Source organism: Leptinotarsa decemlineata, unplaced genomic scaffold (assembly GCF_025532065.1).
Source record: "Leptinotarsa decemlineata unplaced genomic scaffold, Ldec_3_MD MMD2_tig00002159_RagTag_RagTag, whole genome shotgun sequence".
NCBI classification, from domain to species: domain Eukaryota; kingdom Metazoa; phylum Arthropoda; class Insecta; order Coleoptera; family Chrysomelidae; genus Leptinotarsa; species Leptinotarsa decemlineata.
This window is the reverse complement of record NW_027412574.1, coordinates 4,155,037-4,172,163: the sequence shown is the minus strand read 5'-3', so window position 1 is coordinate 4,172,163 and position 17,127 is coordinate 4,155,037. Positions and strand designations below refer to the sequence as shown.

The 17,127-nt window shown below is 34.7% G+C and overlaps 1 protein-coding gene and 1 long non-coding RNA gene across 2 annotated transcripts in view; one reads left to right on the top strand and one right to left on the bottom strand.

Moving 5' to 3' along the window:
- LOC111507275 (uncharacterized) overlaps positions 1-15,703 on the bottom strand; it is a 30,081-nt gene extending 14,378 nt beyond the window's left edge. The window contains exons 1-3 of the mRNA XM_074177079.1: positions 15,427-15,703; positions 11,606-11,845; positions 11,054-11,555 (exon numbers count right to left, since the gene is read on the bottom strand). Coding sequence (XP_074033180.1) covers positions 11,054-11,555; positions 11,606-11,845; positions 15,427-15,654 — 970 coding nt within the window. The 5' untranslated portion in view covers positions 15,655-15,703. The remainder of the gene's footprint in view (positions 1-11,053; positions 11,556-11,605; positions 11,846-15,426) is intronic.
- Positions 1-17,127, top strand: part of LOC111507276 (uncharacterized) — an 87,676-nt gene that overhangs the window by 51,318 nt on the left and 19,231 nt on the right. The gene's annotated exons all lie outside the window — the stretch shown is intronic.

Below are 17,127 nucleotides of genomic sequence, written 5' to 3'. Positions count from 1 at the left end.
GAAAGGAAATGATGGACGAGTAGATGATTATATGTCATCATCGGAATTGAGGACATCATCATCGATCAGGATTGGGGATGGCGGAGGACTATCCTCGATGAGGATAGGGGATGGTGGAGGACGTCTAACGTCAAGCTCGTCATCAGCATCATCGCCAGAGTCGTCGTCGTCATCATCGTCGTCGTCGCTGCTCATTGGGACAATGTCATCATAAGCAGGGTCCCACCATCCGTCAGGATCTGGATATTCCGAATCGTCCAAGTGTCCTTCGTCACTGCCAGTGACATGTTGAACTTGCATCCTGATGTCGTGATCCTGGTATTCATATGGCGGACTGTGGGGTTCCGTGGTGGAAGAGACTACCTGTACCTGGCTGTTATCCCAGTAATTGAAGTTGTACCCCTGATCCGGGCAGCTATAGGGTTCGGAGGTTGAATCGGGTTCCATCTCGATGCTAGCTGATCAACTGAATGTTTCATCAGATGATTTCTACTTTTATACTTTCGAGAGGGAGTGGGAGAGGAGTGGGACATTGAGTAGGGGTAAATTGCAGTGAGACATAAGACATATTCAATGAGTAGGGGTAAATTGCAAAGTGACATAAGACATATTCAATGAAAGAGATACTTGAATGGATAAAATACAAATGAAATATACTTGTCGATTTCACTATGAAACATGTCTATTTTTTTATTTTTTAAATTTTCTTCACATGGAATTATTTACAAGTGATTAGAGAACACAAAAATTGATGTGAGGTATTTGTCTAGAAGAACTTGGAATTGAAATAAAAAAATAATAATAATAATAAGAGGAAGTGAAGAAAAATGCTCCAACCATCGCATTGTTCAATGTGTACCAAACCAAAAAACAGTGTACACCCTTTATTTCACTTCCTTTTCCTTTATTCAATATAAACTTAACAAATATAAACTTAAAACTACCATAATTAAATATTCCTAACTAACCTAAAACTAATCTTATATTTATACTTAATCTACAAAAAAGGGTCCATAGCTGTCCATAACCTTTTGTGTAGCTCTATCGAAGAGGTTGCCGCTTCACACCTTTCCTCCAGAGATGCAATGTCACGATCTAGTTCGGCCATTTCTTTCTCTAATTCCCTACGTCGCTTAACCTTTTCACCCTTTAGGCGGTTCATGTTAGTCAACGCGGCCTCACTAGATCGGGCAGCATGTTCTATTTCTTTGCATCTCTGTAGAAAAGTATTCATCTTTTCACTCACCTCTCCGATAGGCTGTCGCACTTGTGGCACCAACACCTCAGGATCCGCCGGTGTCGCTGGCAGCGGTGGTAGTCGCACCACCAACGGGGACAATATCACCAACTCCGGGGAAGGAATCCTCGGAGTTTCCACTGCTGCTGGTGCTGCTGCTGGTGTGGAGGCCCTCTTACGAGAGGTCGAAAAACTACCTGCATAAGGATTAGTCCTATTGCAAGTAGCTCGGTACTTTGAAATAGGACCAACCCTTGCTGCAGGTCGTTGGCAAACCTTCTTCACAGCCCTGACTTCCTCCTCCTCCTCGAATAAGTCAGGGCTAGAAGATCTACACCTAACTCGCGAACGCGAAGTGGTTGCCTGGTCACCCGTCACCGCTCTCGAAGATGCTGCCTCCTCCTGGTCAGCGGACACCGGCAGAATAGACGCCACAGCATTATTCACCTCCTGTGTATTGGTTGCCATTCTGAAAAAGAAGAAATAATACAAAGTTAGTTGATATAAAAAAAATAACATTCTTAATTTACTTACTCAAATGTCAAGTTAGTCGTCGGAAGCTACTGCCTTGAAGTGGAGTGGACTGCTCTCGATGAGATGACTTCTCGAACTGAATGTTGTGGAGTGCTCTCCGGAGGGTATCGACTTCGATGCGTGAGTGGTGGGAAAATGGTGGGAGCGCACATGCGCGTTGAGGGTAGGGGTGTACATGCGCAAATGTTGGGAGTCGGGGGGGGCGGGGCTTCGGGGAGGGGAGGGGCGGGGCTTCGGAAAGGGGGCGGGGCTTCGAGAAGGGGCAAAAAACGCGCCCCGGATGCAAGTGGTGGATGTTGAGCGCCCCAGGCCGCGAAGCGGCCTGCTGAGCGATCGCTTCATGATCGCGAAGCGATCGCTTCGCGATCGCCTATTAACCTAACGTAAGTATGCAGCTAACCTAACGTAACTGTTAACCTAACCTAACGAGGGAATACTAACCTAACACCTAACCTAACGTAACTATGCAGCTAACCTAACGTAACTATTAACCTAACCTAACGAGGGAATACATTCACCATGTTGGTTCCATTAATACATCATCAGTTGGTTTTGGTTTTGGTTGTATTATTCTATGATTTGGATTAATGTTCAGTCCTGGATATCCCAGTCCACCTGATGATGATGGCTTGACTTTATAGTTTCTCTCCAAAACTTCTTTATGGTTTTTCTCCAATACTTCAACTCTCTGTTCCAGTACATCATACTTTTTCATTGTAGTCCCTGTTATGTTTGACATAGCATCAAATTTTTTATTTGTAGACGCTGTTATGTCAGACATTTTTATGTCTACATCACTTGTAAGTTTGTCAAATTTACGAGTGAAAGTTATCCGAGCCTCTGCAATTTTATCGTCAAATGCTTGCCGGGCGTCCCGAGCAATATTGCCTATTGTGGATTGTATTGCAGCTTGTAGGGCTAGAAGTATAACTTCCTTTGCTCCATTAATTTCCCCCTCAAGATATGATACAGTTACACAATCACTCTTGTCAATTGGTTCACTTGTATTTTTCAATATTTTCCTTTGCATGTCATAATGACCATCTTTTGTTAATTTAAAACCATTCCCAGGAGGACCTCGAATGACATTACCACCCCATTTTCTTTTTCTACCAAACTTATCGATTGTTTTAGACATTGTGCACTCTACGATGATTCTCTTCAAACTGATATTTCTGTCATTTACATTATACTATATATTGCAGTAATTGATTAGGGAAATAGAAATAATACAAATAAAATTTTAATCATTTTATATTCATTACAGTAATACATATACATACATACATAATACATTAATATCACATTACTTCTGTCATATATTATTAATTATAAATGGCTACATAAATATCAATATTGAATTTTCCGGTTTTGAAGATATTGAATGATATTTCAATCATTGATCTCGGCAGATAATAAATTAATCAATTGATCCAATGGAGTCTCCTGAGATTGTGATTGTTGAATAATATTACTTATCCAACGAATGTTCTCATTTGGATCGTTTTCATAAAATTCAATATCATTATGACCCCAAGGAAGAGTGTGGGTAGTATTCGGAATGATAAATCGTTTATCGTCGTGATATGATAATGCAACTTTATTTTTCAATTCAGTATACATATCATGTAACACGCTTCTAAATGAATTCATCTTTCTGAATATCATACCACCTTGTTCGACGATTTTTTGATAATCTTCGCATGTCAATTCATTCTTTATTACAGATCGTTTAACCCCTTTGGCTTTCTTAAATTCACCATCAACAGATTTCACATAATATGCTTTAGCACCTGTACCATAAAAACTCATGATTGGATCATTTGGAAATTCATCTTTGAAGTTACCCAAGACTGAACTTGTTACTGGAATATTGAATTGGTTAACTATACTGTAATTGGATGTATCAAATCTACTTATGTTAGTTTTTATGAATTCATAAAAATTTTCTGTGTTTACTTTAAGAATGAGCGAGTCGGTATCTGTGTAAAGTAAAGAGACATTTTCATCAAAGTGTTGTTTGATGCATCCATAGAAAAAGTCATACATGACTGTTTTAGATAATTCTAATATGGAAAATCCCAAATATAATGGTTTATCGTAATGAACCTTCACTCTACCCAATTGAATGGCAACGAAATTATCAGTGAAAATTGAACAATTTTTGAAATTTGGTTTGGCTATGAGAGTGCTGGCACCTATATTTTTCTTTATATTTTCCCAATGTGTAACGAGTCTAACATCAATTCGATTATCTACATTCTCCATTGTCTTTCCATACACCGCATTATTCATTAGTTTATAGAAATCTTTAACAGATTTGTTGTTAGACCTATTACGCATTTCAGTATTAAGATCTATATAGGGTTTCATCCAGCATGATTGTTTGAATTTCAATACTCTATGTGTATTCATTACAATCAATCCATTTTTGACAGCTTGCTGTAGATTCCTATAATGAACAATATATTTTCTTTTATCATTCAAATTTGGAATTAATTTGGGAATTTTCGATTGTGTACGAGGTGGTATTATTTTTTCGACTAAAAATGGAAGGTCAGAATGTTTATCATGCAACTCTTGTGGATAATGAATGTCCACTTCAAATACATACCCATACGGACTATCAGTACTCACATCCATCACATCAAGATTAAGAATTTCATTTGGTGTCAACCATGTAAATTCACTTGTTGGTAGAGGTTGTGACATACTGTGACCGTATAGATTTGTTGCATCTAAATATGTAATGAATGTGGAAGGTTCATTGGGATTATAATTGGGTAAAAATCTATTATTTGCTATATGTTTCCTCTCGCTACATTGACTAATTCCACCTCGTATACCTTTTTGAAAAAAGTGAATCATATCAATGTCAGTTAGTAATTCCAATTCAACATTAGTGAACTTCAACATGGCATCCCATGATAATCCAGGTGCAGTGTAATATTGTGCCGGATCTAAGTTATATATCTCTAAACTTGTGGTGCGGAAATTTTCAAAAATATCACATAGTAGCAATACATCCGACTTCAAATACAAATCAGAGTATTCCCCCAAATTCTGACACTCGAATAAATTCCAAACATTTCTAGCCCTATCATAATCAGTTTCCGATATATGTTCACAATTGAGTGTGTCATAAAACTGATTTTTTGTCGGAAGTAATGGATAATTCAATTTGTCAATGTCATCAACAAAACTATATGGAAATACACCTTTCTGTCTCATCAAATTGAATTTCTCAATTTGTGGGAAATGTTTGTGCATCTCCAAACATTGATCGGAGGTCAAGTTTGCACCCAACTTCTCCAACGAATTAGTCATAAATTTATAACTATCGATAAATCTCATTTTGAGATAATTCTTCCTAACCACACCATCTTTATCGGTATAGCTGTGTGTAAAGAGATGCTTCGTGAAAGATATATATTTCTCTTTAGTTTGCGGGATAACATCAACTTTCTCTTTATTCCTATACAATTCTTTTATGAATAAATGACAATCATAACCACTTAAATTATGAAAAATGATAGGTATGAAGTTTGGTATTTTGAAATCTAAATTACATTTCGAGTGAGCGGCATGTGATCTTTTCTTTCCTGTGACATGACAATGATCTCTTACTTTGACGTCACCATCAGTAAATGCTTTATTACATATACCACAAGTTCTGGCTGCAACAAACTGTTCTTCTTCTTCGACAGTTTGTGTATCCATTGGTTTAGGGTTTCTGAGATGATTTTCATGTATCTCTTTCAAATCATCTTCAATGCTACTCACAAATTTCTGAGCTGCATCTACACCCCTATATGTAACAAATTTTGTCAAATCATCATTATATGAACACTTTATCAAATAAGCAAATGAATATGGGGCATGTTTGAATGTTTTAATCGTGTATGAACTTCCAGGATTTGGCTCATTCACATGAATCGGTTTAAGCACTGATTCAAAATCAGCATACACTACAAATGGCACCCTCATTTGCCTCTCAAAGTTTTCAAACATTAGTTTATTTTCCGCAACCATTCTACCATATTTATTGATCTTTAAATTAGTAGTTGGTGTTGTGGTACTAATGTGATTACAATCATACATATTATGACGTAAAAGCAATCTCTCATCAGAAAAATATATCAAACATCCGTCACAAAAATATTTTTTCTGTCTATGAGCTGATAGTTGATTAGAAACTAATCTTGAAAGATCTTTGATCCAACAATAGTGACCATTACCGGAGTCATCAGTTATAAACAACAAATTGACATGTCTCCGGAGTCTTCTCTGTGAGTATCGCAATGGACCAATCACTTCATACTTCATTTTACCCTTCTCAAATGTACTCTCTAAACCGTAAACATTAATTGAAATATCATTCCTATCTTCGAATATTTCGATACTCTTATTATTAACTTTAACCGGAAAATCCATACCTGTGACATCTAAAACAGTGGAAAAATGTGGATATGACGTAAGTTCGGACACTCGACTATCTGCAGGATATAATGCTGATGTTATAGCCCAAGCAAAACAATATTGATCTTCATTACGAACATTCACAACAGCTTTCTTCCATTGAATACATTGAGGCAGCTTCACATATGAACGTCCTTCCAGTGGACTGTATTTATTAATGTTGACCTCGAGAAACAATATTTTTTCACAAGTCCAACCTGAATTATAAAAAAAAATATTACTATTCAATCTTATTGAAATTTTTAAAAAATAAATACCTGAGTCACGATCCTGGAACTCAGTCGTTTGAGCCACAATTACATCACGGAATCCATCAAAAACAGCATTCAAATCTGAAGATTGGTCCACTATTTTATTTTGGGAATTAAATGACTTCGTGTCCCTCGAATCATCAGTCTGAAGAATATAATTCCCAAAAACTTCCATATTCACCTTGATGCTTTTATGGATCCTGATGGCTGATTCCAGTAATTCAATGACCTTCTGCCTAATCTTATTGAAAAATGACATGTAGTCACTGGTTACAATCGAACTCTCCACCCTGTATGTAGCAATGCGGCAATTGAATGCATTCGTTATAATTTGAACACCGTCAGACAATTGAACACATGCATTATTTTTATGACTCATGGTTCTTCGGTGAGAATTCACTTGGCTCATAGGAATTGTCACATTACAACAATTGCACGTATACATAGGTGTTGCATTATCCACTCTCACCCGTTTCACTGCAGGCCCTCCTTGGCAACTCTGGAGCTGATGCCGACGAAGATTATCACTACGAGTGAAAGATTTACCACAGTCACAGGAATACATTTTATATAATAGTTCTCACTAACTCACTTGATGTAAACTGACATAGCCAACACTCGTACGCTTCTTAAATACACTCTGATAGGACCCGTCAAGACGTCATAGCCAACCCCACTTCTCAACTACATGCGCCAAGATTACCTCCCAACTGAATGCGATAACAGATGTCGATATACGAGCAAGCAGTGGTCGTTGCGGTCTCGGAGAGGGTAGACGCTAGGCAAACGGTCCTCGGCTGCCGTTGTGTCACCATCGATAGCGGGGCTAGAGCGAACCTTCATCGCTTCGGGAGAGGTGAGGGCAGACCGATGAATACGCATTACTCTGCCACACGTCGTGGAGTGAACATGTCGCTCTCTAGCCGTTGAACGGTTATTGCTGTGACGTCACTCCACTACTAAGTTGGTACCCTCACACCGATGGAGCATTTATTACTTGGAGGATCTTCGAAGTATGCAGACGTATGTTTGTACATAGACAAACAAGCACATGATGAAACCCTGTACCGTGCATTCTCCTACACACACACACACACACATAAACACACAAAATCTCATATGAAAAAAAAATCTGAACGATCCATGCACCAGACACTTCAAGGTCACAACGCCTTGACTTCACTGCACAACAAAAAAACTTCACCAAACAACAACCAATAAAAAAAGCAATTAATACGTCATAGTGGTGGGGGGAGGCCGAGAATCAGCTGTAAACAACTACTGATATCATATGAGGTACTATGTAGCTAACTTCAACCGTTCTCGAGTTATTGATTTTTTTATGAAAATGTTGGGTATAATTGGTAACTAAATAACATCGAAATGTATAGAAATCATCCCTTCGAATTTTGACCAAACATGAAAGAGGTTTTAAATTATTAATTTAGATAAAAACTGTTTCTCATCATTATACAGAATGTTAAAAAATCATTGTTACTCTTTTATAATTTCAGACAGAAATAACTTTGTTATTTCAAATATATTTGTATATATGTATTGTATTTTTTTGATCTGAACAATATATAATTCAATTATCTTTCATTCCATTTGGGAGTTTTCTATACCTAACCTGAATAATATTTCAGATATTAAAATTAATATTTCAAATAGTAGTTCGTATTTCAATCAAGATAACATTACAAAACTGAACTAGTGAAATTCATTGAGAATCATTAATTATTGCAGTTTTTGCATCATTCAGGTATAATTAATAACTCAAAAAATGATTTGAAAAATCCCTCAAAAATGTTACCCATTTATTTCATATACAGGTGTTAGACTGGTAACACCGCTAAAGTAAATTTCAGTTGGAAAATAATTTATAACTTTTGTACAGTCCATATATATTCTTGCAATGAACTATTCAATTTGAGAAAGTTGAAAAGAGAGCTAAAGTATTTTTTTTTTATGAAAAGGATGTTTGGTATAAAATTTAAGTAGGGAAACAAGGGGCTTGTAGCAGGGGTAAGAAGTAACAAAATATTTTCTTCGAGAACAAACGTTTTCAACGTATTTCCATGAATGAATATTACGTTTATATCCCGCTACATCATACGTGTTTTCTGGCGTTTAATCTTATTCGAGCGTGTATTTAAAAACGTCAATAATAATAAGATTCGCCAGAATGGAATGATTCAATTTATGTCAGATGTCAAATTCCATAATAGATACAAACTTTTCAAGCGTCTCTAATTTCGATTAGCTTTATTTTGTACATCCTTACAGCTTATTTGATGGAAAGTTATTAGTACTTTATAAACTATAACGATCAAAATTGTGATCAAAATAAAGCACAAACTGACAACTGACGTAAGGTAATGTCAAATTTCGTTTCAAAACCAACCTCACGCTAGTTTTGAATCATGATGAATACGTTTCCAGTCATGTCGTTTCAACGCAAGAATGAATGTATTTGAATCACAGACGAATACGTTTTGAATACATGAGTGCCAGAAAACGCCGCATGTCGTCACAATCATTATCCCACCAGACGGCGCAGTCAGTGGATATGTGCGCGTTTCATTACTTTGGAATTCTTGTGTTTTCATTCACATTCAAATGTATCTATATCTGATGTTGGGTGACAGCTCTTAAACTTACTTGAATAATTGAAAAGTTATATTACCCAATGAATTTCAAGAATCACACTATGGGGTTAGTTGCAACAAAATATTGGGGCTTGTTGTAACATATTACAACCCACCCCCATATAGGTCAACTCCGAGTTATTCAGATGTACAAGAAATTTTTCGCCATCAAAATTTAAACCTTTACCAAAAACGCCTTTACCAAAATAAAAACAGTTAGCAGACACAAGAGGAAATATAGTGTTTTGATTGATACCCCTAAAAAGTAAGTTTTACGAATGGACTACGAAAAAGAGATGAAGAAAATACAGAAAAAATGATAAAGTTAAGATTTTTGTTTCTGATTGATTCGGCCGTTACTTAATGAAGACCCCTAGTAATTTCATAAACCACACCTCACGATTTTTGAGGAAACAAGATAATAAAATTGCATATAGAAAAAGTAATACGTTGGGAAAGTTAGTTGAAAATAATAAAGATGAAATATCCAAATTTGAGAAATCAGGAGTATATAAATTGAAGTGTGGAACGTGTTCTAAAGTATATATTGGTCAAACTGGCAGAACATTTAGGAATCGCATCCAGGAACATCATATGAGCTATGTAAATAAGAAAACAAGTTCAACATAATCAAATCATCTTTCAGAAGAAAATCATATCTTTAACGAAGAGTTCGAAATTTTACACATAGAAAATAAAAGTTTGAAACTGAATTATTTGGAAGCAGTAATAAATTTAAAAATTTGAATAGATTTGAATAGATCACCATTATTGAACATGTTTTCTTAGAAAAACCGAGAAAGAGTTATTATTGATGTAGAAGTGAGGTAATATGCTTCAGGTTATCATAATTGAAGAGGTAGAGGTTTAGGTAATTTATTGGAGGTAGTCTCAATTATGGTTACCTGTAGTATATAAATATTAGTATAAGAAGCAACTTGTAGTATTCAAATCACCTTTGATAAAGCTACTGTGTTAGCGAAACATGTCGTGATATATATTTCAAATAATGTTTGTGGATATCAAATCGTGAGGTGTAGTTAATGTAATAAAGTTAAGAGTAAAGCAAGAGTGAAAGAAAAAGGAAAAAGAAAAGGACAGGGTGAATCGAAGAAATTCAAAGACGTATTAGAAAGAGTTGAGAAGAGTTTTGTTTTTAGATTCTGAATCTGAAGGATGGTATCGTTAAGTTTGTAGTTAACCATATAGTAATTTAAATAAAAGGCGGTTAGGTTGAATGTATAGTTATGAGATGTGGGCAAATGTTGGATGTGTAATAGGAGACACTATTCTTTCGTTCATATCAACTGTAACTCAAATGAAGACTGAACTTAATGAAAAATACTTATCCAAGGGTTGACTATTGTTTGAAATACTTTGTAACAATTAAGGTATCAGAAAGATATAATTACTAGTAGTTTATTATTGTATGTATTTTATTGTAATTTTGAAGTGCCATGTTGATATTTTATGTGACAAAATGAGAAAAGTAGTGAAGATTCAATTGTTATGTTGATTGATTGAGAAGTTGATTTCGATAAAAATTATATTATACTGGAAGAAATCATTTTTGCTATTAATAAATAAAAAATACAGGATCGAAGGTATTATATTCTCGTTTTCATTATTGTTACTTCTTACAATAGATGTTACAACTAACCCCAAGCACGAAGTTGAAATATCCCGCAATTTTGAACAAACATTCAATTGTGAAATATTTACCCATACTTTTGTTAATTTTTCCGCTTAATATAACAGAGGAAGAGTTTGAGTACGAATCTAGATTCAATTATTGGTTACTCAACCTATAGATGGTCCCCCTAATAAGATCATCTATGAATACAATTTTTGCGGAAGTTGATTGTAATTCACTTGTAAATATAAAGAGATATCAGGATACTTACCTATAACTAATCCAGACATAAAAATTGACACGAGAATAACTGATGGATAAAAAGTAATTATTTTTATCAAAGTCGTTTTAATAACTTCTTCAGTAGCTTCAAGTCGTCCTTCAGGACATTGTTGGACTATACTGTTTTCTGTTTGTGTATCACTATCATCGTCATAAATCCATTCATTTTTTCCAGGTATACTATTATCTAAACTAACCATTCTTTGGAACTTCTCTATTTTTTCATTTGTTGTATCAATCACTCGACATGAGTCTCGGTAAGTAATACCGTTTGCGATTGTATAGTTTTTGAGGTTCTCAATGGCCGCTTCCTCACAATAAAAAGAATTGCCTTCAGCTATGAATGTCTTCAGTTTGGGCAACGAACTGATTACGTCAGAATCCAGGTGTACCAAGAAATTGTTGGAGATATCTAGGAATTCCAAATTTGGAATATATGCGAATACTCCACTTTGCAAATTCTCTATTTTACTTGAACTAATGTCAAGAATCTGGAAATATACAACTGTTTAAAAAATCCAATTTGAATATATTCACTCACCTTCAAATGTTTCATATTTATTTTAGGCTCAGAATTGATGGATTGCAAGTTGTTGCCGCGCAAATATAATTCCTCCAGAGACTTCAAGCTCATGAACCATTGCTCATTGAAATATTGAACTATATTGAACGATAAATCTAAAGATTTTAATTTATCCAAACCTTCGAAACCATATAGATGGATTTGGTTGATTTTGTTGCTGGATAAATTCAGAAGTTTCAACTCCGACAGCTTCAATTCCTGAAAAAAAAGTTTTTTTGGAAAAAATATTGTAGCTGTCTCCATCTTATTCCAATCTTGTTTAGATCCACGGTGCATTATAACTGTATTCATATTAACCGTTCGAAAATGCATACATTTCGAAAAATGTAAGACAGATATATTTCAAATCGGTTGGTAACCAGATCAATATACATATATGGATACAGTTGAAATTCTTTATCTAGCCGAAACTACTTTCAATATATCTTCAAATACTCAAAAATCCAAATTGAAATGATATATTTTTAGGAGAAATTAATTTTTGGGAAAGAAAGTTTTTGGTCTTCTACTTCTCCATCTTGATAAAAAAAATGTGGGAATCTTCTAAAGAAAGGAAGAAAGTAATCAATTTCAAAAATCACTATACAAAGATATGTAGATCATGCAATTTTAACAAGATTCCTATGGCTGGGATTCAATCAAATAAGCGAATGAATGTTATTTACGTACTGTCATCGAGGACATGGGTGGATTCAAGTCATTCTGTGAGAAAAGGTCGTAATTTTATGAACGAAGTGAGTGTTTTTCCTTATAATGTTATCCGTATTTGTTACTGAAGAGCTGATAAGGCAAGTGTCTTACAGCGAAACATCGGATGTTTAGCAGTGAGAATGACAGTGTTCCATGTGTGTGAAATTTCACTTCTTTCATTCATTATATTGTGTAGGATTCCTGTGAATGATATCTTTGGTTCCATTACGAATGTATTTTTCGTATAATTCAGCGTTCATATAAAAGTAATTGTTTCAAAAGTATTTTTCTTTCGTGCAATTCAAAGTTTATATGAAAATAACTGTTTCGATTGGGCTTTTTCTTCCAGTTTGTGTCTTAAAGTTACTTCTTTACATAATCGGAAAGGACGGATTGCTTCCGTCCTCTCTTTGGAAGCCAAAACGTTTCTTTCCAAAAAAATTAAATTTCCACAACTTCAGCCAATAGCAAATGACAAAGTTGCAACCAGGGACTAGTAACTAGGGGCAAGATTTATAGTAGATGCGAAGAAATTAAATAGCAAGCTCATTTTCAGATTTACAATGACATATATATGTGTACAAAGACACCTGTATATAAAGACTTTCCGAATTCTGAAATCATTGGAATTTTCGAATATTCAATTATTAATTTCTGTTTAACAAATGTTTATCTTTCTGTTTGAAAGAAAACAATTGTGAAAGGGTTGCTATAAAAGCCATACCTATAGAATTCAGAACATCAATTAATCATTGATATCTAATATCAATAGTACTAGAGAAAAAGCTAATGAAAACAATTAGAAGAACACATTGAGAGCATTTTTGGAAATTATTTCAGATTTAGTCTTGATTTCATAGAGCGTTTACCTTTACAATTGCTTTATTCATTGACGGTGATTTAAATAAAAACACCAAAAATACATTTTTAATTCCAGTAGAGCCTTTGATGACCTCAATTTCAATTGGCATCAGATGTTAGTAATTCATATTAGTTTCTCTAGCATTGAATTTGCAAATAATAAATCATATATTGATGATCGTCAACAAGATGTCTATTTGAAAGTGTTAGATGTCGTGATTCAATTGTAAGCCCTCTTTTTTATCTTTACATTACATTTCATCGAAAGTTTCCAATTTTGTAGTATATATTTTAGGCATACGACACGCAGGGACTTGGAAATCATGTTTTCGTCCAACATTGGTAATGATGCAAATAAAAATAGGAAATGTAGTTGATGATCAGCTGTGATGAATCAAGCGGCATTTTTTGCAACCATAAAAGTTTCAGATGAATCACTGGTGCTACTGGTTGCTTACTGTGGTTGTCCTAGGATTTGAAAGATATATCCATCAATTTGTCAAACCTGCATATCATTTGGTGAATGTATTATAGAACAATTGTACCTGCTCTGGAGTCTTGTTCCATAAAATTGTTTTCAGTGAAACTACATCTTGTTCGTACAGAAAAATTGGAATTGATGCATATAACCTCAATTTGGGATATAACAGAGTTTCAGTTATCAGCTCTGTCCTATCTACAATTTTCCGGAGTGAATAAAACGAGATACACTGCCACGAAAGAAAAACTATCTCTTTTGTGAATCAATAATCATGCAAATAAGCAAGTAAGATAAGTGAATTTTCCTATGTATATAGGGTTGATTGAAAGAATAATTGAGTGATTCATCGTCTGAATTGAACCTCGTGTTTTATTACGTGAATTATTTGTTCATTTTTTTATGTCTCTATTTGAGTTTTTAATAAACATTATCGATGAGGAGTAAACCGTGGCGTCTGAAGACGCCACATTGAATGAAGAAAGGCGCGTCGAGAAGAGCGTTGCAGTCCTAGTGTTTGGATATACATTTCTGAGAAACATGGATCAACATTTCTTGGTGAAAATCATTTTATAATGAAAAAAATTATTTCATTACTATCTATTCTTTGATTATATTTCTAAATACAAGATTTTTTTCAACTCAATGGGTAATTATTGAAAACTACTAGTAGGTACAGATTCTAAAAGTTGACAGCGGTTGTTTGGAGAACATAAATCTCTTTAAGAATAATTGTTAGTGAACCAATTTGATATTGACAGTTATAGATGAGTGAGTATGCTGAATTATGGAAAAGTGTCTTCATTCAAAGCAAAATATATTTTTAGCAAAATTGGCCAACGTATATTGAATCACTATCGCTGAATAATAAAACTCACGTTAAAATAATAACCTCTAATGGAAATATGGCTCCCAGTTTTTCACCTTTCATTAAGAAAATGTAGATATATTTGATGAATTGTAGTACTTTTTTTATGGTTTGTTTGAAAGTGGTTGACATTTCATAGTGAATTTTACAAGTTCGGATTTTCATCGTCCAATATGCGTTATGCGTTACGTTATCAACCGGTTCACCCTCCCATAAGAAGTTATCACTTCAAAAAAGATTTCAAACCAAGTACCGAAGTTTGGATTGTTAGTATTCACAATCGTTTTCGGATGATGACTGGACTATTCCTCCGAAAGATGACTATTTGTTTGTCATTCGAGCGCTTGTTTTTTTCATAGATTTTGAATCATATTAGATTTATGTTTATGTTAAATTTAAATAATTGTTTCACGCTAGAGACGGTAGCCTGGTGGGTTGATGTAGGTGCTTTGCTCCACTCATTAAGTCGACCACTGTGCGAACCGGTGGTTCGAACCGCAAGGCCGGACGATCTATTTTCACTTCCTATCGTCCAACACGTGTCAGGAATCACACTTCAAAAGGTAGGATCTCGTTAGTCCTTAGCTCGCAAGTTTCGACTTTTGAGAGTTGTCGTTCCTAAGGGGGCGACAGCTGGTTAACGGAATAACAAATTTTAACTAGTTGCAAATCATAGTGCTTTGAAAACTGTCCTTTTTTTCTGACTTGGATAAGCTAATTCGCATTCTGAGTAAATAAGGTATTGAATTATGTAAATTAGATGATTTTCTAGACAAAAACATTCATTGTCATATTCTACTGACATGACAAATTTAAGAATGGGATAATATGATATAGATTTGTTATGAATGGAAAGAGACAATTGGTGCATTTGGTACTCACCAAAAATACGTTCATACCCAATTCACTAATATGATTGTGAGATAAATCCAAAATCTGAACTCGAGACGGCACATTGATTTCTATAGAATACAGTTTTTTATATTGACATGTTGCTCTCCTTAAATTCTCAAACAAATCACATACACAGTATTCTGGACAATCTATCCTTTCAGGTTTTTCTTCTGAATTATAAAGTAACAATAACAAAAAGAACATTTCTCCATACATTATGACTCACGTTAATGAACTGAAATGAAACTGATTACATTTTTTACTGCTAGGAAGCGATAAGTAACGTTCAGGTTATCTACACTTCATGAGTAGTTTGTTTTGGGAAATGTGATAAGATAATTTATTGTGAGGTATGATATTCCCCCAATGAGTCAGATGTATAATTGGAAAATGTTGCAGTACCTCTTGCAGGTTCCTAAGTGGTACATTGGTGAATTTTTCAATTTTTTATGTTTAGGCGGATTTCCACCAAATAGACTCGCTTGTGACTAGTTTCGTTTTCGAAAACAGAAACGAAAACTTGTTTTATTAGTTTCGAATCTCAAGTTCCACCAAACAGACAGAAACTAGTATGAGTCGCGTGTTTTATGAAATGTTTTTTGTCGTTTCCAGCAGGGCCGTAGCGAAAAGAAATACCAGGGGGGGAGGGAATCCAAATTTTCCCAACCCCGCCAGCAAAATTTCCCAACTTTCGAAAAAATGAAAGCCGTGGGATTAGTTACTACTATAATATATTAATTTTCTTACTTAGCTATCCAAAGATTGGCTGAATGCTTATGCCCGTAAGGGTATGCACAAACAAAAATAAACTTTGGTAATTATAAAAATAATACTAGGAATAATTCTACTTTGGACCAAGGTCCTTGGTCTTCCACCATATCCACCATGTATAGGAATATTCAATATAAATGAAAGGAAACAACACTTAAATAATATTGTGCTTATTGTTTTCTACTATTATTTTTTCAATCTTCACGGCCCTAATTTTCTCAACTTTTCCAAGTCGAATAAACAGCGAAAAGTTGGGAATTTTGTAAAATTGTCACTTCACAATTTGTGGACTGTTCAACTATTCTCTTACTTGGGAGAAATTAAACTTTTTTAAAATTTTCAAACAACCCAGAATTTCAAAGTATAGGATCACCAAGTTATGCATGTTGAGAAATCCCAACCTTGTCTTGGTTTTTTCCCTTTCCTTGTTACCTCTCCCTTTGTTTTCTCTAATTTTTATTTTTTCAATTTTTATTCATTGTTTTACTATTATTTCTTTCTATCTTCCCTTCCCAACTTTTTCCCAAGTCGAATGGGGGGAGGCTCCCCCCATCCCCCCCATGGCGACGGCCCTGGTTTCCAGTATTCGAACAGTTTTCATCATGCCTTCCTAAACATATATAATGGCCTTCGGTTTTTTATAATCGAATTTTTGGGGCGAGAGAAGCATAAGCCAGAAAAACATAAAACTGTATAAGATCATTGAAGAAGACGAATAGATTAGGGAAGGAATAAAATTATGGCAAATTTGATAAATGATGACTTAGGAATGAATGCAGAACTGTGTTCATTGAAATGTATTTCCGCTACAGGGTAACACTTCAAATGAAGTAATAATGTCACATGAAGTCATACACCAATACAAAACAGTGAACTTGCTTGTTGTTGTTGACCGTTTTTACATATCGAACTCTATTA